We start from the raw sequence: 25,786 nt of genomic DNA, 5'->3' as shown, positions 1-25,786 counted from the left end.
GAACATAACATGTTAGGACTGAAGTCAATAAATAATCAGTAATAGATGCAACTGAATGCTGAGTAAATAGTTAAATCATGTTTATAAGTACTAATAAACCTAATTATATTGAAATAAAATCAGTTTCGGAACTTCTGACGACACTGGAAACGCAACACGACCGTAAATATGCTTTCACGATTATCTATTTAGCATACCATACTAACTTCCTTTCTCCTGTAGCTGTTTGACTTGTCTACGACAACTCAGACTATCAGAAAATGAAAACAAACATTGCGGGCTCGCACTAATCACTGTAATACTTTATATGAGTTATCCTCTAAGGCTCTTGGTTAAATAAATGCATTATTTTCACGATATAACGGTATGTAACCTTTCTATTACTAAAACGATAACTAGAACTGAAAAGGAATTGATGAGTCAATGCTAGCAATTACAGACGTGTATCTAGTACCGCATCATCTTCTTCGTAATCTCCTGTTGAATAACAAAGCAACTCATTATCATGATACTTTAGTTAACATTGTCGCCTAAAACAAATAACCAAGAGTTTTGGAGTAATGAAGAAATATTTCCTCTACCCAGACTGATGAACGAGAAATTAAGAGTAAATGTCAGTAAAAATCAAGGAAAATTAAAAAAAAGTGGCCACGGTCAAAAAATCGATTTCGCTCATACTTTGTCAGTTTGAAGGCCTAGGTAAGTAACTGAAGGATATGAGGTTAGTTTTTTGAAGTATTCCATATAACGGCAGAAAACCACGAAAAACGGTCACCCTACCGGAAGCTCGGATTTCACCTAACGGAAACTCGAAATTTTACACTTTTCAGCTTCTCGCTACACAGACGTTTACATAGCTGTGAATCTTTCTTAAGTATAATTGAATACATTGATTCTTCCTTAGTCAAATCATGGGAATTATTTTTATCTCTGCTTATTTGTGAGCGAACTGAGACCCGATTAAGAAGACACACTTTTCTCATTTACGCGAAGGTGTAAAATAATCCAAACTCAGCGACGAAAAAAGCTGACCGGTAGTTCTTCAAATCCTCTGATATTATAACCAAAGACAGTTCAGTCATTGATTTTTAGGTCTACGGTTTTAAATCTTTAGGATCTAGTAGCACTTTTGCATGAACGCCGATCAAAATTCGATAAAATTCCAATTGAGCGCCTTTGAAATCTACAACTCTACATAACAAAGCACTATTGAATAAATTAACTCCTCGGCCAAAGTTTGTACATAAAACATAAGGGTTTTGCTTTTTTAGCGGTTTGAAGCGTTTTAAAAATATATATGAATGTTAAATATTGTCTACACAGGTAAAACAAACTATGAAACACCAAAATTACCACGAGCTGAAATTAAATCTCACAGGCTCGCTCCCTAATCTGCGTCACGCACGAGCGACTTAGCGACAATTAGTACAGTAACAAACAGATATTTACATCCGTTGATTTTAAATAAGTCGTATTTCTAAAATATCTTACTCAAAGATATGCCAGGTTTCCCAGTTAACTTGCTGAAAAAAAAAGAAAACCTTGATAGTAATTCTAGCTCAATTAGAATTGATTTTATTTAGTATGAGAAGTTTTGTGCCCTCGAAAACCAATTGGAAGTAACTGTTTCCACGAAAAGCAAATATTGCATCGTTCTCTAAATAAACAAATCTACTTAACCATATTACCAGAGTATGTTGTTGGCGAAGTTAATAGACATACATAACAACGACGTCTTGCTCGTTCTTGAATATTGTCGGTGGGATTTGCGGCGCAGACGAACGCACTTGCTAAGTAACTTCCAATGGCTAATTTCTACCCTTACTCAGCTTTCGTCACACTTCTCACGCTGTGTAACAAGGATATAAAACATCACACGAAGTCCTAAAAAACTCTCCGGACTTGAACCAGAATTGATTTTAGCGAGATTGCGTGTTTTTTAAAAGCCAACGAGTTTATTGGAGATGACTACCCGTACCGTCTCATCGTGTCACTTAGGCATAACCTGACACGATGTCGATAGTTTCGACTCCTGATGGCCAAGAGCACTCGGATTTCTTTTTTCCCGAGTACGCCTGTGTCACTTACTGAATAATACATCATTCTCATTTATTCACCAGGCTTAAAAATATTCCATCACATTTATTCCATTGCGCGTATGCCACACATGACATTCCAATCCTAGCAGTATGCAGGATGTTTGTCCCATGAAGCACTCGAATTTTTTTTCCCATTATGCCTGTGTCACTTACTGAGTAATACGTCATGTTCAAAAGTATTAATTTTTGCACCATACAGGAAGTTGTTTCGGGTCACTCAGCAAGAGCTGTGAAAAGTAGCCGCACTGGAATAGGAATATATTTTTTCCAATCCATGAAGATATTTGACCTTTCAAAATAGCTCGTCCCTATGGGCTCAGGTAAATAACAACTAAAAAATGTACTACCAAGCAGGAACTGTCTCCAATGAGTTTTGTATCCTCTTCATTCTGTTGTCCAATGCGACTATTAAAAACACTATGAGTTTTACGACTTGCATGTTTTATTGATTGCGCTTGTCAAACAACACTACAGTCTGTCATTGATAGAGAAAATAAAGTTTAATTTTGACAATATTCGATGAAGAATACTAAGAATTTTCCAAAGAGGGCACCGAAGAATAAATAATGTGCACTGTCATTTTTACGACATTTAAAAAGGAGGGAAGGGGGTGGGGGAAAGGATTTAACAACCATACTACTCTCTCTCCCCAACCACCCACAAAGTGCACAGTTTGCACAGTACTAGTGGAAACGTCACATCAACATTTATATGTTTACGTTTAATAGCACAATTAAGGTCGTTGCATCACTCCAATATGGCCATTTCCCCACAAAACTATATTTAAGTAGATCTTTGATCAATCTTGTACGTCAAGCTTTGTTACTTTGAATTTTTCTTGGCTTCTTGCGGAGACAATTTCAAACTTTTTAGCCTTAAAACTTTGAATGGATATACAACTGTAATTAGCTTACATTACGGACTGGTTGGCTGGTTTAATTCGGTGGCAGCCTTGAAGTGGTCGCCATACCATTAGTATATCTACCTCTTCACTGAACACACTTTTAAAAAAAGATAACGATCAAATGAAACGATTTTTTCGAAAGAAAATAAATGATGTTATCTTGTATACAATTATGCGCAAGGCATAATTAGTCAACAGAAAACATTTATTAATCTGCTTATGAGGTACAGCCGCACTCGCCTACAAGCTTTGAAAGACGACTAATAAACGGATTCTTTCGTCTTTGTGCTATATCAGAGACGTCCACACCAAGTTCATCGCAAATATTGCGCAGCATGTCCACACTCAGTGACATCAGCTTTTTCTTGCCCATGCGCATGAGTTCACAGATGTTGTAACCCGAAGACGATACAATGGGGTGCTGAAGGGAAACCTCTCTCATCACTTGCGCGCAGATTTCAGATTGGATTACCTGTTCTTGTGATGCTCTATCATCTTCTCTAGTGGTCTCTTCGTCCGACTCTTCCCGGTTCACTGTACTGGGAGAAAGCCTTTTCTTTGCTGCCAGTCGTGAGAAGAATCCAGTGATTTGCTGTCCTGTTAGAACTTTTTCTTGTAGAAATCGACGAGCTCCTAACTCGTCCCTTGAAGATCTCATCATTTTTGAGACTTCATTCGGATCTGCTTTCCTTCCACTCTGCTCGCCAATTTCAAATTGTTGTTTCAAAAATTCATTCTGTTTTTGCGTAAAACGTGTCTTCTTTGCGATTGTCTTAAGTGCCCATCCCATTGTAAGGGGCGAAAAGCATTGGCTGTTTTGTTCTTCACATTGTAACTGCACAGTGGAAATCCTGCTACCTTCATCCATTAGCTTTGAAGCATATCCTCGTTTTGCTTTGTCATACAGCGTTTCCTGTTCAGGTAGTCGCTTGTGTTTCCCCGTGTCTAGATGTGCTTGTAATGATACAAAGCGGCTGTATGCTTTAATGCACCCTTCCTCGGGGCAAGGGAAAAGCGGCGAGGCTTGCTCGTTTTCACCATCATCATCTTCTTGTTCTCGGCTATTGGCATCACTGGCTGCGTTTGGATCACTTGCAGATTTTTTATTTACATTACTGTGTCTCACCTTCTTGAAAGATGGCTTAGTACTCAATTTCTGCGATGGGGGATCAACCACTTCAAGAGTTTCCGGGACCTGCAAAACTCCTTCAAACTGAGACCACGGTAGCAACTTTCCAGGACCCACATTAAATGCCCTCCACGCTCGTATTCCGTTCTCCTCATACTTGAAGTTGTTGAGTAAGCTTACACCATCCCATTTGACGTGCCGAGTGCTTGACGGGTTGAATGTAGCGTAACTAGCCTTAGCGCAAGATCCTGGACCAGACTCTATGGCTGTTTTGAGCTGAATTGCTGTTGTCACATCATTGCCCTCGTTTACATATCTTCCAATGTCTCCTTTAATAGTCGCTGCTTGGCGGTCGCATATTCCTTTTCCACCTTGAGGATCGGAAAAGTCGTTCCGTTCCACGCCCACGCCAGCAATGTCGCCTGCAAATTTTGCTGAAACGATAGTGTATCCGCTGTGGTAATAGCCGGCATTATCTTGTTTATAAAACGCCCTTTCTAATTCCGGCATTTCCTTCTTCAGCGAAACAAGACAATCCTGCATTATCGATACCACTACAGTACTGTCTTGTTAACAGTTCTGAAAGACATGTACGAATGTTTGAGACTCAAACTGCCCGCCTTCTTCCGACTTCCTAATAGCAACTGTTATGTGCCATGGTAAACCGCGCTTAGCAAACCAGTCTGATTGCGGCTCTCGAAATTTTCGTGGCATAAATTTCATTGCCCAATCCTGCACTAGTAACACGTCGCATTTGCTCTTCATTTTAGCTAGAACAGAACATTTGGCCTGATCTTGGTGAACGGAGCGCAACTGGTGGGCTTTCCAGCTCATGATATTATTTCTGGCCTGCTTAACAGCGTGTAGCATGTCCGATTTCTGCTCCTCGTTACAAACTGCACTTGAACACTCACTCTCCAAGATGCTTAGAACTTCTTGCAGCTGGCAACACTGTGCACATGCTTCGTTGTGTGAATGACTGCAGTGGCCTTGGAAGTCAGAGTCTGTTGAGTCACTTAAGGCGTAAGTCCTACAATGATCAGCAATGCTCGAAGACTCAACCACATGGACCTCAAACAAGCCAAAGACAACAAAAACGTAAACAATTTCAATCACCGCATTTCCTCCAATAAGCGAGCTCCTCTTAAGTAAATCGCCCTTGGAACAAGCGCCCAACCTCTATATTAGGAGCCCCTTCCTGACTCGATCCAGCGCCCGGGCACTTAGCGGAGGAAATACAGTAATTATATCGTCCTGATCTTAACTACTATTTCTATAAAACAGTTACATTGAAAAGGCCGACGGTCTCCCTTTGTTTGCAAAATGTATAAATATAACTTACAGGTTATCAACAATAATTCCTTCCTTAGTTACACACGAGAGGACCTGGAACTAGTTCAAGTATCAATATTATGCATTTTAAAAGATTTGAACTTTAGGAAAATAATTTGCCTGTGTTGTTGCATCAACTTTCTGTCAGTTTTGCGCCTTTCTTTTGAAGTACTTCATAACAAACCGTGTAATGAAATAAATCAAATACCTTGTAGTCACTTTTCAGGTACTGCTTTGATGAGCGTAACTGTTGCTTCATTTCCCTGGCCCACACTTCTGTTTTTCCACAATCAACCAGTCTATCGACCACTTTGTCCAGGTCATCAAATGCCTCTGCTCCTTGAGATGAAAAGTTATCAAGTCCTTGAAAAGACTTCCTAACAGACGCAGAACACTCATCTAGCACTCTATGCAGTGTTCGCCTGCTCATGGGCTCAAAACCTCTTTCACTGCAATATTGTTGGTACTGTTGAACAATACGCTCCGGAATCATCATTCTGATTATATTTGGTGTTTTAATAACCTCACCGGTTGATAACTTCAAAAGCCTTTCACCAAATGGAACATCTTGAATCACATGTGAACTTGTGATAAATGAAATGAAATCTTCCAATTTTCCTTGGTCAACTTTCATTCTCCTGTTTTCTTGGCGAGGAATCGGTTCTGCTCTTCCATGAAGCAGGGTGTGGTGTCGCGCTATGTCAAAGCGGTAACTTGTCAGGATTGGGATAAATTCTTGTACCTCTTTGAAAGACAACTTGTCAGCCAGGATTGAGAGTATTTGCCGACGGGTACTCCAGTGTTGAGCGTTCAAATAACTCTCGGCAAACGCTTGAAGAAGCTCCACTTCCTTACAACTTTTCCCGCCAGTTGTTCTTCGATTCACTTCGCGCTCACAAAATTCCCTCCACAAGCAATTCGAATCTTCAGGAGCAAGGACTTCCATTACTGCTGAAGCACACTGTTCAGCTTTTCTCAAATAACGGCGTTTAGTACGGCTTTGAGCTACATTCCATGGTACTGATAGTACGTGGCGGACTGGGCTGGTGTCACGAAGCTGTAGAAAGCGATTGAGCTGTTTCAGGGATTCACTTTGCACATAGTTTATGTCATCTTCGCTTTCTTGCGAATCTTCGTCTGGCACGTAAAGGCTCTCTCGTTTAGATCTACCTTCTTTGCATTCAGTATCAGTGATCGGTACAGGAAGGGAAATATCAGTGTCAGCTTCATGATCGACCTGTAGTGCGAAAAATTTAAAATATTTTCTATAAACAATGAACAAAAGATTCGCCCACGATTCGTGGGCTAGTTCGACATTTCTAGTGAAGTTAGTGTTAAAAAACACCTATGACTTCCTTATATCATTCACGAACCCTGCTTCCGACTCTGGATTACCAAGTTTTCCAGTTAAGCTTTATATTAACGAAATTGTAATTAAGAGCTGTCTAATTTCGGCTGCCATGGACACATATCATAGGACAAGTAATTTAACAGTCCTAGACGCAAGCTTTTTAGATTTCAAATGGTGTAATATAACGTATTTAGGTTTTGATGTACAAATTAATTTTCTTACTTCTGCAGATACACAATGGAGAGGGTTGGCCACCCATCCAATCTACATCCTCCTCTCTCCTGCCCCCTCGCCTGCCTCCCACCCAGCCCCCCCCCGGCAAATAAAATAAAAATTAAAAAAAAGACCTTAAATATACTTTAAAGTGTGGGGAATAGATCAAGACGCAAACGACGTCATAATGATTTTGGATTGTGAGTTTGTATGACTTTGTGAAGTGAAAGGATGAATGCTTATTGGTGGCCTGAAGAAACGTTTAGAGATGGGCTGACATGACAGAAAGACTATAAGGTCTCTGATAAGCGATATAACTGGGAAAGTGTCTTGCCACCGGTATTTCATATTATATAATAGAGCATGTGCGTATACTCACCAGGTTTAACTTGTTCAAGGTTTCGGCGATCTCTGAAACTTCAGCGGTCATCTGACATTTCTCAGGTGCTCTTTCCTTATACACACTAAGCATCTTTCTGCATTTTACGCAAATTCCTTTAGAAAAAACATAGTCAAACTCCCGTCAAAACTCCGAAATTACCGAAAGGCGCGTATTTTTAAACACAAAAGTCTGAAGTTTTGTCGACCCTTAGAATAAAATAACAATCGAAAGTTGACTGCGCGATAAGAGGTGAGAAGAAGGGGGGGGAGTAGCATTGTGATTAGACTATCCTTTTATTTGTTTATTGTTTATATCTTTCTCAAGTGGCTTTTTGCGAAACGAAATTGAAATGTTTTAAACAAAGTAAATTAACCCCTACTAACCGAATTCCAGATGCGTACTGCAAGTTACAGACCGTGAAACGAGGTTAGTAAGATATTCATTATGTCTTTGAGGTCAATCGGGCGCGCGGGAATGGAAACTAGTTAAAGTTTAGGGGGCCGCGCAAAATTGACCAATCACACCCCGCGTACGAACTGAGAGATACTGATAAAAAATAGGAACTCATTGTATACATGCGGGTAGTGCTGTGCACGCGCTGCGGACCTGTTTGTTTACCGACACCGGCACTCACTCACTCACTCACTCACTCACTCACATACCTGGCGACAAAGTGGGCAGGGCACTATACAGTGCACACACTAATATAAGCGCAATCCATAAAAAAAATGAGAGGCATGAAATAAAGGTTGTTATAAAAAAATTGGATTGGACAACTGAATGAAGAGATAAGTAACGAAATGTCCTTCATCAACCTTACTTATTTCTCTCCGTCGTTTAAACAAATGATTCTTTCATATATTCTCAAGTCATCAGAATGAATAGACTAAAAATAATTCATTGGAGACAGTTTCTGTTTGGTAGAACATCAAGTAGTTGGTTGCTTACCTGAGCCCACAGGGACGAGCTGTTTTGAAAGCTCAAATATCTTCATGGATTGGATTAAATTTATTCCTTTTTCCAGTGCGGGTGCCTTCCTCAGCTCCTTGCAGTGACCAGAAACAACTTCCGGGATGGTGCAAAGATTACCCGTCCTTCGCCAACCTAAACCTAACTTGGCACGATGAACCGGACAGATAGTCATATCCGATAAATTCGCCGGCTTTTGAAAACATCCACACCTCGCCAAAATTAATTCTACCTCCGTTTCAATTCCGGAAAATTTCAACGACTTTTTGTGATTTTTGATATCCCTGTTACACCGCGTGAGAGGCGTGACGGAAGTTGAAGAACTTGCGCGTTCGTCTGCGCCGCAAATCCCACCAACAATATTCAAGAACGAGCAAGACATCGCTGTTCTATGAAGTTCCCCGACAATAAACTCTGGTTTTAGATGCAATGTTTCACAGATAAAGATAATTCGATTTATTTATTTAAAGAACGATGCAATTTTCGTGAGAACAGGTACTTCTGATTGGCTATCGACGGCATAAAGTTTCTCATTCTTAATAAAATCAATTCTTATCGTTTCAGTTTGAATTGCTATTATGATATTTTCCTTTATTTTTACTTCAGCAAGTTAACTGGGGAACCTGGCACATCGTTGAGTAAGATATTTTAAAATAAGACTTATTGTAAATTAACAGATGTAAATATCTGTTTGTTACTGTACTAATTGTAGCGAAGTCGCTCGTGCGTGACACAGATTAGGGAGCGAGCCTGTGAGATTTAATTTCAGCTCGTGGTAATTTTGGTGTTTCATAGTTTGTTTTACTTGTGTAGACAATATTTAACATCAATCTATATTTTTAAAAGGTTCAAACCGCTAAGAAAGTAAAACCCTCATGTTTTATGTACAAACTTTGGCCGAGGAATTAATTTATTCAATAGTGCATTGTTATGTAGAGTTGTAGATTTCAAAGGCGCTCAATTGGAATTTTATCGAATTTTGATCGGCGTTCATGCAAAAGTGCTACTAGATCCTAAAGATTTAAAACCGTAGACCTTAAAATCAATGACTGAACTGTCTTTGGTTATGATATCAGAAGATTTGAAGAACTACCGGTCAGCTTTTTTCGTCGCTGAGTTTGGATTATTTTACACCTTCGCGTAAATGAGAAAAGTGTGTCTTCTTGATCGGGTCTCAGTTCGCTCACAAATAAGCAGAGATAAAAATAATTCCCATGGTTTGACTAAGGAAGAATCAATGTATTCAATTATACTTAAGAAAGATTCACAGCGATGTAAACGTCTGTGTAGCGAGAAGCTGAAAAGTGTGAAATTTCGAGTTTCCGCCAGGTGAAATCCGAGCTTCCGGTAGGGTGACCGTTTTTCGTGGTTTTCTGCCGTTATATGGAATATTTCAAAAAACTAACCTCATATCCTTCAGTTACTTACCTAGGCCTTCAAACTGACAAAGTATGAGCGAAATCGATTTTTTGACCGTGGCCACGATTTCTTTGATTTTTACTTACAATCACTCTTAAGAGAGTGTCTCTGTAAGAGCGGTCCGGTCGATTTTGCTTGAGACACGGATATCGCTCGTTTTTCGTGTGTTGTAAGACATTCATGTACCTATACTAAAACCACAATCAGTTTGATCGGATCTCTTTATTTTTCAGAGTTTTACGGAAATTAAATTTCACTCGAGCGAAAGCTTGTTGTGACACTTTTCAAGACTTTAATTTCATACAACTTTAGAGGACAATTTACAAAAAACTACTGAACTCAGCAAAAAAAAAAAAATACCACAGCCATGTATATTAACTCTATCTTATCTATCGAGGCGACTTTCGTAAACATCACGTGTCAATCAAGGAAACAGGAAGACTTGAATGACACCTTATCGGTTCGCCTAAATCAAACACGCCAAAACCGATCAAATTCAAGGTAAATTTTTGAAAAAGTGAGGCGTTCTTAACTGATCCAACTAACATAGCTAGGAAGTAGGTGCCATAGAAAAGATAACTACAGAAAAAAAACTTTGCGGCCCGACCTTTACGAGAACTTTATAACTCCGTGAACTTACCTAATTTTCGGCAATCTCCAAGTTTGGCCGCCATTTTGAGGGACTTGTCAACATGAAGCGTAACCGATATAAATAGGGCAGGTTAATCTAAAACCGTCAGAAATATATATGAAAGCAATTCAAATGAACTTTACTTTCAATTCAAGCGGCAAAATTTGAAATTGTTTGTTAAACTTACCATCCCCATGCGACCATTTATTCCAACAATACAAACACTACAACTTTCTGAATTCCCCTCGTCGATTCCACCGCAAGAAATAACCTGTGCCACCCAAGCTTCGACTCGAATGTGAAGTACGAATCAAATAACATAACTGCTTCATCTTCGCGGCAATATCACGCTGGTATTTTGATTTTCCGATCGACAAGAACGGTGATCAAGAATCGATCGGTTTGTTTACCTCGTAAACGTGACCGCTGACCAGCTGCTGAGTGAAAACAGTACGGTTCAGTGGCGAGGGGCGGGGTGAGGGGTGGATGCGGGCAGATTATCAGAAGGTTTTTGGGAACATTCGATAAACATTAGGATTCTCAGTCTTAACGCGAAGGCATACTTCGTGTTGCAGACAACTTTTGTTTTACTTAGTATTCTTTTTTATTTCAAATACACTTCGTTCCAAATAGGACTAGCATCAGTTCATAGAGTTAAAAACAAATCTTTACCACGTAAATAAATGTGTTTAGATAATCGAGATAACCATTGAACCTCTTGTATCGCACCGGAAATAACGTGTTTTGTCTTTGCCCAACTCTGAGAGCATGGAGCGGCGAAGACGCGAGATACGAGTCTCGCGTCTCGCGGATTCACCATGCTCACAGGATACGCGTGACCTCACTATCTTTAAGAAAAATAAGAGACTGCTCGAAGTCTGTATTCCGTTCAACCATTTTATAAGAGTGACGCGAGTCTTTCAATCGAATGAGAAAGTCACAAACCCATTCTTTACCTCACTAGCGTAACCACTGACCACTCACGAATTACAGTAGGCTTCTCCTTTGACGCGGAAATTGAAATCGTATCGAATATACAAAGTTATAATGAGTTCCTTTAGATCTCCCGAACTTGTATCGCGTTGGAAACAATTATAAGTACAGGAAGAAGTCGTTCACAAGCGAGACGTTCATTATGTCTCAGGACTGCTTTTTGAATAGCAAAGATGGAAAAAACTTTGGTTCATCGTGTGGCTTAAGTGGTTTGGTACGACTGTCTGAATACAATGACGAAGTAAAACATCATTTGATAAGCTGCCACCTGTCTAAAGAGGTTTTTAAGTGAAAATGAGCTAGTCTTGGCAAGGATTGGCCTATTTCACCTCGCTCTGGAGGATAAACCAAAAATTGTGGATTTGCTATAGGCATCGCTACACTCTGGGGAAGTTTTGGAGAAGTGCAAAGGTAACACGTCAGTACCCTGATCATGATGGTGTCAGGAAGCGTATCCAAGGCAGAGATGTAATTACCTTGCATATGTCTCAGGACGTTCAAAAGCTGTTTGGAGTTATTTTCCAGTTGAATCAGGTGGTCTTCAGTAACATTTTCTGTTATCTATTTTTGTCACGTGACATATCTGCTCGAAAAGAGAAGAAATTCTTTATTAGATGAAGGGTACTTAAGTACACATCACGTTGAAAAAAAAATAGATCTATGTGTAAGTGCTTTTCATCACAGATGGAAATATGTACAAAGTTGCTCGGTTGATAATCAATAATGTTTTTGTAGAAGATCAAATCACCTGACAACGCAATCTACTTACTCATGCGTACGGTTCACAATTATTTGCGGTCAGTTTTCCTCAGTTTGTATGATTCTCATTAACCGATATGATTAAATTTGCAGACTAAAACACCCCTTATTTGATTAAGAATAATAAAAGCAAACAGTGCATGTCGGTTTTTAATTCCTGATGGATGCTACTGGGCTTTACTTTAACTGAGAAATTTGCAATCGCTTACTTCAGCTCACTGTGTCCCATGCCGTAAGAAGCACAAGAAAAAAGTTGATGATAGTGAGTCTTGGCTGAGACAAGAAGAATCAGAGAAGAATCCACGGTCCCCAGAAACGCCACTTTTAAACACGAGACAACTGAGGTAAATTGAATGAATTGTTATTTGTTTTATTTAAAACTATCGTTCTGATTATAAGATACGCGAAAAACTCTCCCCACCGATTTTTTCCTACATTCTGTTAATCAAAAGTTTCAATAATTATAAAGGCTTTCTTGTTGATCGTCTTAATAGTAACAGTTTCCAGGATCCAAGGGGAGCAAAAGAGAGAACAATTTTATGTGTAGCTAGGTAAGGCGACATGCCGGCTTTATACTTCTTCCGGCGTGATAACGATAATGATGACAACAATGGGCAAAAAGCACCGTCCGCAAATGATGACGATTATCATAGTTATTACCAATTCTCAGTTATAGTCCTGAAAAAAAATCTCAAGGGGTCCTTTGAACCATTCTCTTAATCTCGCCAGAAGTCAAAGTTGCCTAAACTCATTCTAAGGTTCGTGCGATTTTACGACGAATTTTCAATTCCGGTGTGTTGCACGCGCGACTTTTGATAGAAAAAACTTGCACGCGCCATAACTTAAAAGAACGTGTCAGCGGAATGAATCAAATCTCTATCACTTTGCATACATTCTTGGGAACAGAAAAAATTACTTAGAGCAAACATTCTAAGTATAGTGTTCATTCCGTGCAATGGGGCATAAATAAAAGGTTCTGGTGGAAAAGACATTTTATTTTATACCACTGATGACAAGCAAAAAGGTTATATGGGTGCCCGGTTAAAAATATACTGATAACTCTATTAATTAATACCAGTGCTAATTTAAAGGAGAAAGTTATGAGAATAAAATAAAAATTGTCTGTACCTCGAAGCATGCCTTCACTGTTTAGACTGATAGTCCTAAAGCTTTTTGAGCATGCATTCGAATATCTTATGACGATAAGCCCGCCAACCACCCCACCCCGCGCTATGCTGTTTTCACTTAGCGGCTGGTCAGCGGTCACGTTTACGAGGTAAACAAACCGATCTATTCCTGATCACCGTTCTTGTCGATCGGAAAATCAAAATACCAGCGTGATATTGCCGCGAAGATGAAGCAGTTATGTTACTTGATTCGTACTTCATATTCGAGTCGAAGCTTGGGTGGCACAGGTTATTTCTTGCGGTGGAATCGACGAGGGGAATTCGAACACTAGTTGTAGTGTTTGAATTGTTGAAAGAAATGGTCGCATGAGGATTGTAAGTTTAACGAACAATTTCAAATTTTGCCGCTTGAATTGAAAGAAAAGTTTATTTGAATTGCTTTCGTATGTATTTCTGACGGTTTTAGATTAACCTGCCCTATTTATATCGGTTACGCTTCATGTTGACAAGTCCCTCAAAATGGCGGCCAAACTTGGAGATTGCCGAAAATTAGGTAAGTTCACGGAGTTATAAAGTTCTCGTAAAGGTCGGGCCGCAAAGTTTTTTTCTGTAGTTATCTTTTCTATGGCACCTACTTCCTAGCTATGTTAGTTGGATCAGTTAAGAACGCCTCACTTTTTCGAAAATTTACCTTGAATTTGATCGGTTTTGGCGTGTTTGATTTAGGCGAACCGATAAGGTGTCATTCAAGTCTTCCTGTTTCCTTGATTGACACGTGATGTTTACGAAAGTCGCCTCGATAGATAAGATAGAGTTAATATACATGGCTGTGGTATTTTTTTTTTTTTGCTGAGTTCCGTAGTTTTTTGTAAATTGTCCTCTAAAGTTGTATGAAATTAAAGTCTTGAAAAGTGTCACAACAAGCCTTCGCTCGAGTGAAATTTAATTTCCGTAAAACTCTAAAAAATAAAGAGATCCGATCAAACTGATTGTGGTTTTAGTATAGGTACATGAATGTCTTACAACACACGAGAAACGAGCGATATCCGTTGTAACGAGAGCACACTCGGAGATCACGTGCACCTCAGGTGACACATGATACAGCGGTCGATGTTATCTAATCGGAAAAGGTTTTAGATCACATATATCTACATGAGAGCGCACTTAGTTTACAAATAAAGACTGTTCGTTACCTAGAAATCGTGTGTTTATGCTAGAACGAAACATCCGTGTCTCAAGCAAAATCGACCGGACCGCTCTTACAGAGACACTCTCTTAATGCTCCAAAACTTTGAATTTTGGCGAAAATGGAGGGTGGCAAAACATACCTTCGTCTGCAATCAGCTGCTGCTGTCGTGAAGATTTATCTTCCGCGGACTCATCGGCCTGCTGTTGGGAGTCCCCATATGCTCCTTTTAACTTCTCGTCTTTCAGTTGCTTTTGGTTGGGTTTTTCATACTCTCCTTTTGGCTTTTCAGTTTCCAGTTGCTCTTGTTTAGGTTCCTGATTCTCTCCTTTTGGTTTTTCTTGCTGCAGTTGGTCTTTCATAGGTTCTTCATGGTCTTCTTTTGGTTGTTCATAATCCAGTTGCTCTTTCTTAGAATCTTCATCGTCTCCTTTTGGTTTTTCTTGTCCAATTTGCTCGAGTTTAGGATCCTTATGGTCTTGTTCTCGTTCTTCTTGATCACAATTAATTTGCTGCTTTTCGGTTTCTTCAGGGTGTTCTTCTTTCTCCTGCTCATCTTGTTCATTTTCCTCTTGTTGCTGTTCACTTTCGTTTTCATTTCTTTTCGACTTGTTCTTCTCTTTACTTGCATCCTTTAGCTCATCAGGCCCTGCATGGTCGACGTTCGGTTCTTTTTCTACTTGTTGTTGAGTGCCCTGTTGTTTGGATTCCTGGTCGTCTCCTTTCAGCTTTCGCTCAGGTTTTTCATCGGCTTCATTTAGCTCTTGTATTTCTCGTTGCGTCTCACTTACTTCTTTGTTTCCCTTTGAATCTGCTTGATGATCTTGTTCAACTTCCTGCTCTGTAGTTGGTTCTTCATGGTCATCTTTTGGTCCTTCGTTTCTTTTAGATTCAACCTGCTGCTGTTCAGTGGGTTCTTCTTGGCCTCGCTCTGGTTCTTCGTCTTGTTCATGTTTAACTTCCTGCTGTTTAGTCGCTTCTTCTGGGCTTTGTTTTCGTTCTTCGTCTTGTTCACGTTCAACTTCCTGCTGTTCAGTCGCTTCTTCTGGGCCTTGTTTTCGTTCTTCGTCTTGTTCACGTTCAACTTCCTGCTGTTCAGTCGCTTCTTCTTTTCCTTGTTCTTGTTCAACCCTCTGGGATTCAAAAGGTTGTTCATTGTCTTCGCCTGATCCTGCATGGTGCTCACCATCTCCTTGTTCTTCTTGCGATTCATCCTCACTATCGTCAGTGCTCCCCACTTCCTCTTGGTTTTCTACTGTGTTCAATAAAATAAACACAAAAAGGGAATAAGGTTAAAAAGTGTTTCCTCAGGTGGTTGTAGTTGGCCAAATCGCCAAATTTGTTAAACGAACTATACCGTGCTTTTTGCATTTGGTAACTGCATCGTGTAACTTCTCCGTCCTCAATCATTTACGCTCCGCTTTTACTCTTTCCAAATATCTCTTTGTGGCTTTGATACCTTATTAAAACCATTATATGAAAACTTTTCACGGTCGATCAAACAAGTAACCTATATTTCCGTGCGTTTGTTCATTCATAGATAACATATGACGACAAAATGTGGTAACATCAAAAATGTGGTGCACTGGACTCAGCCGATTAAGTCTCCGATGTTCTTAGCCCACTTCGATTTTTTATGTGAGTGTTTTATGACAAAAAGCGAAATATTGTTAGTGGTGAAAAAATCTATAAGTCTTCCCTCCACTAAATAATAATTGAGAATCAGTCAAAGTAGGATTAAGCATATTACGTAAACAAAAATTACAGTCATTAAATTGACTCAAAATGTGGTTGTTTGTAAACTTCAAACTGGAGGCTAAATTACTTTTAACGCGTTTCTTATAGTGGCAAAAGGGTCGAACCGAATTGCTTCAAAGTTACAACAATGCTTTTCTTTGGCTTTTCTGTTTTGTTCTTGGTTTTTGAATGCTAGGTATTGCGTTCTGAAATTTGTTTTAGTCTGTGGAGAAGTGAATGGTGCCTACCTTCTTCGATGACTCTTATCTCTATTCCCTGATCTTGAACTGACGGAAAAATACAAGCAAGCGGATAAAACATCAGCAATAACAAATTATTCATTCATGAGGCAACGTCTTTTTTTATCATTTGAGGTTGAGTCAACCTATGTGTTTAAATGAAATACTCAAGCTAACGCGCCACTAAATACATAGATCTATTTGTTTCTTATTCATATGGGTAACCAAAAAGTATCTCTTGGCTTACGAGCCGATCTGATTGATTAACCCACGGTATATCTGCTCTTAAACTTGTTTAAAACCTAACTTTATGGCATGAAACCAAAAAATTAAAGAACGAGAAAAATACTCCCCAGAATGATGAAAGATTATTTAAAGTGTCAAAAATTACCTTCAACATCTTGATTTCGGCCGAGTTTTGCCACCAGATAATCCCACAATGGTTGGAGTTTGGCTCTGATGACTCCTCGGACCTTAATACATCGAAACAAAACACGAGGTTATAATCAGTAAATAGTGCTTCCTCACCAGTTTTTAAACCCTTCGAGTCTTTGATTTCCCCAGGAATGCAAACTACGTTTGCGCAGCTTTCCAGCCACTCTCAAACCGAGTGCGATACAATGAAAACGTGCACTTTTTACATACAGAAGAGAGTTCTGAGGCCAAGGGATCTCAGAAATGGCGGAAATCAAGTTTACCAGCTGATATAAAATACGGTAAAATTATACAAAGTGAGACACTTCTTGGCGGTTCGTGTTTCACTTTTTATTCTTGTCGAATTTAGATGTGATCTGTGATCTGAGAGACATGATATAAGTGCAAAATTTAACTTATTGGCTGAATATATACTTTTCCAACCGCTCAAGTTGAGAGTACATGTACCTGTGGGGTAGACAAGGTGTAAAGAATGGGATTGATGGCAGAGTTAACCGGCAGAACAAAGACTGCGATCCAAACTGCGAGGTCACCAGGTGTACGGAAGGATTTTTCCAAAAGAGACCTCATTCCAATCGCCACAATAGGCATCCAGCAGACACAGTCGGTAAGAACAATGAAGAACACTCTTTTGGCGAGCGAGGCCTCCCTCCTTAGATCGGCTGCCCTTGCCTTGGCTTTCATTCTCCTCTCTCTTTCGGTCCCTTGCTTAGCCATGCGCCTGTTTGATGCGCAGGACTTATAGATTATCATCGCATATGCCACAACGACAAAGAGCACAAGGGTAAAGTTTAAACCCACAAACATGGCAACAGAGTACTCCCAGCCCGACGGCTTATCTGTGGAAAGCTGCAATGGCAGACATACAACTGATCTGCCATAAAAGTGATGACCTTTCTGGCGACTACCGAAGTAGTCGAAGCCCACCGTGGGAATAAATGCAATTATGCCACCAACAATCCAGATAAGGAAGCACAAAAGGTGCGTAACCTTAAGTGTAAGGGACTTTCCCCGATAGGGGAACAGAACATTCTTCATCCGGTCGGCGGAGAGCAAACAAATCGTCATTACAGACACCTCACTTGACAACACGGCAATGGCACCTGTTATCTGACATGTCAAACTTGAACGCCAGTAATAGTCATGCAAATAATACTCCCCTGCCCAAATGGCATCCACCACACCTATAGTTAGGAGGTAGACACCCATAAGTCCATCGGACCCAGCCAAATGTATCAACATGATGGACTGTATCTTGTTTTTCTTCTTCGTCTCCCTAAACACCAACCGCCACACAATGACAAACACAGCACCAACCAACGACATAATTCCAATCACCCAGAGGCACTCCCTGGAAGCTCGATTTCTGAACAAAGTTTCACAACTGGCGAAGCTGTCGACATAAGCAAAGTCGCAATCTGCATCCTGCTTCGTCAAATGGCAACACATCAGGTTGGTGTCTACAGTCCTACGGTTCATAAAAAGAGTTCAGATGAACAACAAAAGGGAAAAAAAAAGACAAATTTGATCCCTCACAGGATCTAAATTTGTAAGAAAATGAAAGTGTAATAATAATACAGTAAGCGCAGTATAACTGAGCACCGACAAATGAAATTTTTCAATTTTAAACTCCTCGCGTGGAGAACATTCCACTTGACTTACGCAGTTATTAGATTCTTCATGTTTGTAAAGAAACCCTCTGGTAGTTCTCGCATTTCGTTGTAATGGAGGTACCTGCAAATTAAAGGAAAGCAATTCAGGCAAACTTTGCTCGCTAATTCTTGATAACATCGACATCTTTAGCCTATTAATCACAACCATTACAAATTCCTGAAATGTTATTGGTGCATCCGCAGCTTCATTTTTCACTAATCATTCTGTAAAGTTGTAATAGGACAGTTTAATCGGACAGTTGGCTGCAATCAGAAACCTGTAATCGGACAGTTGAAGCAGCCAATCGTACTAAGTCCACTCACCTAATCCACCCATCACAGAAATGATCAAAATAATCACAGCAACAACCACTTATCCAAGGGAAAAATGGGGGATTTCCAAAATGGAGGAATTTTTAACTAAAGACATTGTCTCCACTGGAGATATTTGTTTTAAGTGCTTTTTTTTTCGGAAATTCAAATGGTTATGATGAATTGGTAACAGGACTTATTTTCGTCCAATTCTGTCCTTAATCATACTCGTGATTAACAAATCGGACTCTCGCCTCGCGGTCGTCCGATTTTGCTGATCACTTGTATGATTACAGACCGAATTGGACTCCACTCAGTCCTATTACCGTTATGTATTAATCAGTTTTTCGGCTCTCTCTTGTTCCTTTTCCTGCCCAATTCTCAACAACTATTCGATAGAAAACTAAAACAGAAGACGAGCAATTTGTCATTGAGTGTGTAAGATATACTTACACAGGCTATGCCAAAGTGACTTTATTTGTTATACTGATATGCTTTTAATACTGCAATGAGTATCTGATGCACTCATTTCGAATTTAGGATGGGTCGCTCATTACAGAGAGGGTACTTTATGCGAAGGGACCCTTCCTTAAGTTTTTCCTAAACTTTTTCTTGTGACCAGATATGATCGTCCCAAGGAGTATAACATTTGGGCGTAAATAAAAGTATAAACTGTGTATTAGTGAACAAAGCCGATCCTAACTTCTAGTATATCAGTGGTAGTATGTATGTGAAAATCGTTTACTCCAATTTCCCTGCCTAAGCAATTCGGCCAGTGGTATGATCACTTGTCCATCCTTTAAAATGGGGGAGGGGCGCTTATCCGTGAGTTTACGGCACGTGAAGGTCGCACCAACAATATCTGTTTCCCTTGAACTCGAAGTAGTATGAACACACCTGGAATATTACCAGTTTACTCATACTCACAGGAATCGAATACTTGGAGCGACATCTTTGAATTGTTCGTTGCTAACGGTACGGATATTGTTGAAATAAAAGCTCCTACAGAACGATGAAACAATAAAAAGCGTAGAGCGTCAACTGACAAGCATTAAAGCGTAAATTAAAACAACACTGGACAGAAAATTAGCCAAGAATGGAAGGCAATATCTTCCATTTGTTCAAAATGTTCTGCAACGAGAAAAGAACCTCACCGTGCATTAGACAGTGGGTCATACAATAATGTCACATAAGTATTTTTACGAATTTTCACATTACTGAGAGCTTCTTCAAAGTTACAGTTAAGTTATCAAGAATGAAAAAAACATTCTCTATTTAGGTTCCAGATCTATTTCTATCCGCGTGGCCGATGCCGATTTAAATAACCCCATGAGTATTGTCATACCTATCCTCAAGAGGTTTTCGCGGTCGAAGTCTTTATAAACTCAGTGTTTGAATCTGGAAGGGGATACCTTAGCAGGATTTTGTTTTTGGTGGTTAAAGAGACCTGGTGTTTCCCAAGGTTTTGTCTGATTTGCCTTTTGGTAGTTCTCTCTACCTCTAGTAAATATGATCTCTTAGTCAGCCTGTTTTCACTTTCACTATCGTAAATATTTCGTCGTCCATCACACATGGTTTTGATCATAAGGTATGATCTGTCCTCGGGGGTAGAAGATTGTCCATGTTTTTGGTGTGCAGCTTTGTGGGTCTCTTGATCTTCCCGAGCGGAGTTTGTCTTAGATAACGGAGATTCCTAACATTGCTATGATTGCATCTTCACCAGACCCTTACTAATTTTACAATACCTCGTTACCGTTAATAAGAGGATAGTTTAGAGACAGATACTTACATAGACATCATGTTTTCCATGCCTTTAAAAACTTCATGCGGCAGGTAGTCAATATTGTTTTCGTAAACAGCCCTAGAACAACATAGAGGGCACATCATTATTATCAGATATGTAGAAAAATTTAGAGGTAAGCTCGTATTTACACAAACTTCCTTCTTATCTTCATTGATTCTTAAATTCCTTCTGCCTACGATATCTTCAAAGCTATCCGATATTGGAAACATAATAAAAAGGTGAAAAAAAAAAAAAAAACTCACAGCCAGGGATGCGTAAAAGTTACACTGATATGCAGTTTGCAGTTACCTTGCTAAAAATGTCAAAACTTAGCGCATGCTTATATTTGGACTTCTATAAAAAGTATTGTTTCAGTGATCTTTTAATTTTTTTTCGGGGGTGAGGGAGAGAATTGCTACATCTCTAATTCTCTTCTTTTCCTGTCTTTTTCTGGAGAATTCCGAGGTGGCAGTTGCTATCTTGGATGGATGACAAAGAATCTTTTTCAGAATTCTGCTTGGGTTTCTGAGGTTCATCCAATCAAAGTACACTAGCTTCAAAATTTAGCGAAACTTTGGGCAAAAGTGGTGGGAGGAGGAAGGAAAGGTCTATTTGCCCTACTGAGTTGGTTAAGTACATATTTGGTCAAGAATAGTTACTTGTGCAGTCAGATATGATTTCCATCGAATATTTACTTACAGTTCTTCCAGTTTGGACAGGCCTTGGAACTGATCAGGTGACAGGTGTACGAGGCTGTTGTTATACAGGTATCTACACAATAAAATGAAACAGACGCTCGGTATTATTACAGAGTCTTTGATGGGGGAGGTATTATTGACCTTAATGATATTTGGCAGCACAGAAGTGACTGCGAAACTTATTGATTCTTAAGTAACCTTGACCCAGCATAATCTTTTGATGACCTCGAGACTAATTTAGTCCCAAACCCTGTCTTATATTATAGAAACTGTTTCATACTTAATTAAAGGCTGTCGAATAAAACATGCTTATTACGGAAACCTCCTTCGAAAGCGTATTAGCGTCTTGGTATTCGGCAAACTGTTCTACTGCTTATCAGTGTGGTCCAACACTTCCTGAAAAAACATCCCATAAATGTATTTGGACCAAAACGTTGCCACGCGTATTGTGACAAGAACAATTAAGTTCCGTCGTGTTCCGCCTTCACCGAAAGGGCTATACTGGCCGCCAGGTAAACCTTAGTAACGCTATTGTGACATGTAAATGCATGAATGATCGGACGTGCACCCATTTACGAAAACGTTTTGAAAGCCGCTAAAGAATTTTAATACATTTTTCAAGAAAAATAACAATCGATCGTTACAGTTTAATTTGGGTTAATCATCAAACATCAGCGATCATTTCTAGCATATGGTCCTTGTCAAGCCCCAAGGGAAGGGTGCTGTTAAAGTATTGTAGGGGATGTGTTGTATTATATTTTGTTCTATCACCTTAAACATTTGTACCCTGGTAATTCTTAGTTGATGGCATCTCTTTTCAAAGTGGATGTTTATTTTTAACTTTTTACTCAATTAACATCCTTAAACAAACTTTTAAGTCCTAAGAAGATACCAGAGAAATAGTCCGTATCCAAGCTGATCCTTTGGTTTTGGCCAACGCTACCTTTAATTAATGCTCACTATACAAGACACGTACTGAGCCAGTTATATCACAAACGTGAATGACTTACAATATTTTCAACTCGGAGAGGTTTTTGAACCTTGGCAAGTGCTGAAGTTTGTTACTGGAGAGTAAGCTGTGAGCGATGTATAAAATGAAAAAAAAGTCGGTTGAAATAGAATTTGAGATTCTTGGAAAGGTTCTTGTTCTCTCTGAATAGACAGGTCTTTAACTTTAATGAAATGAAACCCAATTGGTTCTGGAAAAGCTATTTTGAAGACTTACAACGTTCTACTCATTTTTGCTGAGTACATAAACTGTTTACTCTTGATCCTGAGAATTTAGGCAAAAGATATCATTTGCAAATTCATTGTTAACATGGGCGTTTTCATATAATGACATCACTTTTCAATACTGATGCACCAAACTATAATAAGTCACTTACATCACAAATCAATCTTTACAGAGTTCCCTGGTTACTCAGCGAAAAAATTATAGTCGAAAGTCACGTGAAGCAAAGGGCTGTGTGAGACAATTGAATTTAATATTGACCTCTTTTTTTTCAATTGTTCTCGATGACCAACTCCACGAAAGTTAGCATTTTATAAAGCTAGTTGAGCTTATGGTGTTTACTTTGATACGCTTCACGTAAGAGTCACAAAATCTAAATTCGCGAAGCTCTGTTTTTTACAATGGTCATAATGCATTAATTTACATAAAGCTCTATGGAAAAGTGCATATTATAATTCCTTTTGCTGTGAAGTTTCTACTGAATGCCACTTACAGCTTTTCCATCCGGGTAAGGTTGCCAAAAACGTCCTTGGGCAGACGCTGAATTTCGTTGTTTGACAAATCCCTTAGAGTATTTATTAAGGTAAAGAGTTAGCTAGCTTTTCAAGAACACAAATGTTATTTGGAAAATAGGCTAGACCTCCCCCTTAAAAGTTTCTCTTAGGTGCCGGACAGGAGCCAAACCGGATAACGAACAATAAATACCAGTTGTTTTTACCAAATCAGGAAAGGAAAAGTTTTTCTGTCTGTCTTTAAAAACATCAAATATAATTAAGAATCTCTAGTATGAAACAACTAGAATCAACGAACATATTTATTACATGCTTAAAGCTGATAGACCTTTCCTTAAGACAATAATGGCAGAAAGACCTCGTACATTAGTGCGGTATCTATCGCAAAATAACACCTGATTCAGTAATTTATTCCAAATCAAGCCGCATTCCAAGCGGAAATATGCGAGATTTCAAATAATTTTAAAAGTTTAGGTTTAACCTGTTTTTTTAGTACAAGGAAAAGTCCTACGTACAATTCTTTCAGCTTGGTATTTGTGCTAAGTATCCCTGGAGGAAAATTCTGCAACTGATTGTAGGACAAGTCCCTAACATTTGTAGAATGAGATGATAATCAGTAAGAAAACAAACAAAGGAAAAAGAGAGTCCCAGATAACAAACTACATTTCCAAGGGATATTACCAAGTTCTTCCCCTACTGTGTGCAACGACTTTATTTGAGAGACATTGGGAAAGTTATCTTCAGAAGAATGTCAACTCAGTTATTTCAATCTTGGGTAACTGTTTCGGACGAAATTCTTATCTAATAGAATTTACTCAGTTACAGTTCATCGAGTTTTCTATCTAATCATCTCATTAATGAAAAAAGAAACCTATTTTAAGTGAAATGTATTGGCTTAAACTTGTGAATAGGTCTTCACGTAAGTGTCTATCTCTTACTTCCACCCCGTAATTTCTAACTTAAAGAATTCCTCTGAAAAAATAATAAAATTTTTCCGTCCAATTTTTCTTCGCTTTTACTTTTGGTAAACAAATCGCCTTATTCGATAATTCAACATAATTATGATACGGGCGGGTGTTGTGCGAGTTTCGTAGTTCTATTTTCCGTGTCCCGCGAGGGCGAAGAAAATGCAAGCAATTAGCGAAATGTTCGATCGTATTATGTGTTAAACATCGAATAAGGGATTTACCATTCCACTATTGTTTCAATTTCTAGTATTTTGGTTTTTAGTTTTCAAAATACATCCTTCGGCCTCATCTGAGCCTGGCATCGATCGCATAAGGCCTGAGCGTTAGACAAACACCACACGAGAGTGTGTTACAGTGACCAAATTACAAATTCTGGAGCGCTTGAAAAGTCAAGGTGTGGTCTTTCAGTGTGGCCATTTTTTTACTCCGCTTTCCGTCTGTATTTTCCCTGTGTTACACTTGACGTATTTCGAGTGTTCCGTTGCCCTAATATGGGCGATGCAATTGTGAAATAATAATAATGATCACTTTAAAGGCCATTGCACTTTTTTTTCAGGCAGTTGCTCGGGTGAATTCAGTTGACTATAATTCGACGTTATTTTGCTGATACTTAGCTAACTTTGGAAAGTTATTGAAGTCCGTTAATGACGTCAACATGACGCGCACAATGTCACATGACCCACAACAAAAAAAGGCTTTGAAACTGCTGCGCATCTTGTGCTTCCTTTTCGTACTTGCAGCATTTGTAACGTCTTGTTGAACAGATGCACAACGAAATGGAATCCATTTTTTAATGAGAAAGAGGAAAGAGGTAAAAATCGGAGGCTCAGAAATGTTTCTTCTTATTTTTTTTTTAGCTCGCGAGGATTTAGTCCCCCCCCCTCCTCCTCCCTCCCCACCACCCCATAAAACCCGTAATCAGTCCATTGACCCAGTAAAACGTTAGACTGATAAACAACTCTGCAATGGAGTATAATCATTTCCCTCATTGACATTTTTGAAATACAAGTTACCAATTTCATATAAATTTGAACAGTCTTACTTTGAACTACTCGTATACAACGGCACAACGGATCAAATTCAATGATCGAAGAGTTAACTACTGGCTCAATTAAGAACGAAAAGTTTTAAACCATGTTTTGAACGACTTGAGAGCAATAATCTCATGCAAACGCAATGCACAAGAAAGAATTGTTATCATTGACTAAGATTTTCGGAAAGAAATATCGCAAAATTTTTACTTACAGTTCCTCTAAGGCGAACAATCCTTGAAAAATTTTTGGAGGCAGATTCTCCAGCCGATTGCCACTCAAACGCCTAAATCAGGAAATTCTCTCATCAGAGAACGAGATCAAATCTGATGTAATCGGTTTTAATCTAAAAAAGTATTTTTTGCCCCACCCTTCTACCGCCTTTCTTTCTAAGAACGATTCGGAAATTTCTCATCAAGGTGTGAACTCTACTACAACTCTGAACGGCGTCTCTTTCATCGACCGCAAAACTCTGGCTTTCACGTAAGTCTTTCCATCATAGATTTTACTTCCTGGTCTTTTCGCGTTCCCTTATCTAGGTTTAATTTTTCAGTTGTAGTTTGTACCCCTCAACACAATGTCAAGACATTTCCGAGTTGATACGACAGGGTAGTCATACTTCTGTCCAAGATATAGTTCGGAAAGCTTACGAAGGTGTGTAGACCGGTCGAGCGAAGAGATTTTTCTCATTATC

General features: G+C 39.2%; 1 protein-coding gene, 1 long non-coding RNA gene and 1 pseudogene across 3 annotated transcripts in view; all 3 read right to left on the bottom strand.

The window, feature by feature from the left end:
* Positions 1-22,589, bottom strand: part of LOC149050803 (uncharacterized) — a 22,879-nt gene extending 290 nt beyond the window's left edge. The window contains exons 1-11 of the mRNA XM_089193237.1: positions 22,576-22,589; positions 22,361-22,426; positions 21,352-21,423; positions 20,659-20,730; positions 19,797-19,871; positions 18,568-18,639; positions 17,353-18,373; positions 16,862-16,943; positions 16,480-16,518; positions 14,637-15,749; positions 1-477 (exon numbers count right to left, since the gene is read on the bottom strand). The exon at positions 1-477 is cut by the window's left edge and continues 290 nt beyond it. Of these exons, the coding sequence (XP_089049363.1) occupies positions 434-477; positions 14,637-15,749; positions 16,480-16,518; positions 16,862-16,943; positions 17,353-18,373; positions 18,568-18,639; positions 19,797-19,871; positions 20,659-20,730; positions 21,352-21,423; positions 22,361-22,426; positions 22,576-22,589 (2,670 nt within the window). The 3' untranslated portion in view covers positions 1-433. The remainder of the gene's footprint in view (positions 478-14,636; positions 15,750-16,479; positions 16,519-16,861; positions 16,944-17,352; positions 18,374-18,567; positions 18,640-19,796; positions 19,872-20,658; positions 20,731-21,351; positions 21,424-22,360; positions 22,427-22,575) is intronic.
* LOC149050804 (uncharacterized) lies at positions 3,221-6,349 on the bottom strand (annotated as a pseudogene). The gene is made up of 2 exons (XR_016184428.1): positions 5,673-6,349; positions 3,221-5,203 (listed from the first exon to the last, which is right to left on the bottom strand). The product of XR_016184428.1 is annotated as an uncharacterized LOC149050804 (transcript).
* Positions 22,590-23,074: 485 nt separating the features above from the next.
* On the bottom strand, positions 23,075-25,473 carry LOC149050802 (uncharacterized). The gene is made up of 3 exons (XR_016184429.1): positions 25,307-25,473; positions 23,609-23,680; positions 23,075-23,146 (listed from the first exon to the last, which is right to left on the bottom strand). It is a non-coding gene; the product is annotated as an uncharacterized LOC149050802 (long non-coding RNA).
* Positions 25,474-25,786: the final 313 nt, after the last annotated feature.

This window comes from Pocillopora damicornis, chromosome 2, assembly GCF_964200805.1.
Source record: "Pocillopora damicornis chromosome 2, jaPocDami1.2, whole genome shotgun sequence".
In the NCBI taxonomy this organism is placed as follows: domain Eukaryota; kingdom Metazoa; phylum Cnidaria; class Anthozoa; order Scleractinia; family Pocilloporidae; genus Pocillopora; species Pocillopora damicornis.
The sequence above is the reverse complement of the archived record's forward strand: the minus strand, read 5'-3'. Positions and strand labels throughout refer to the sequence as shown.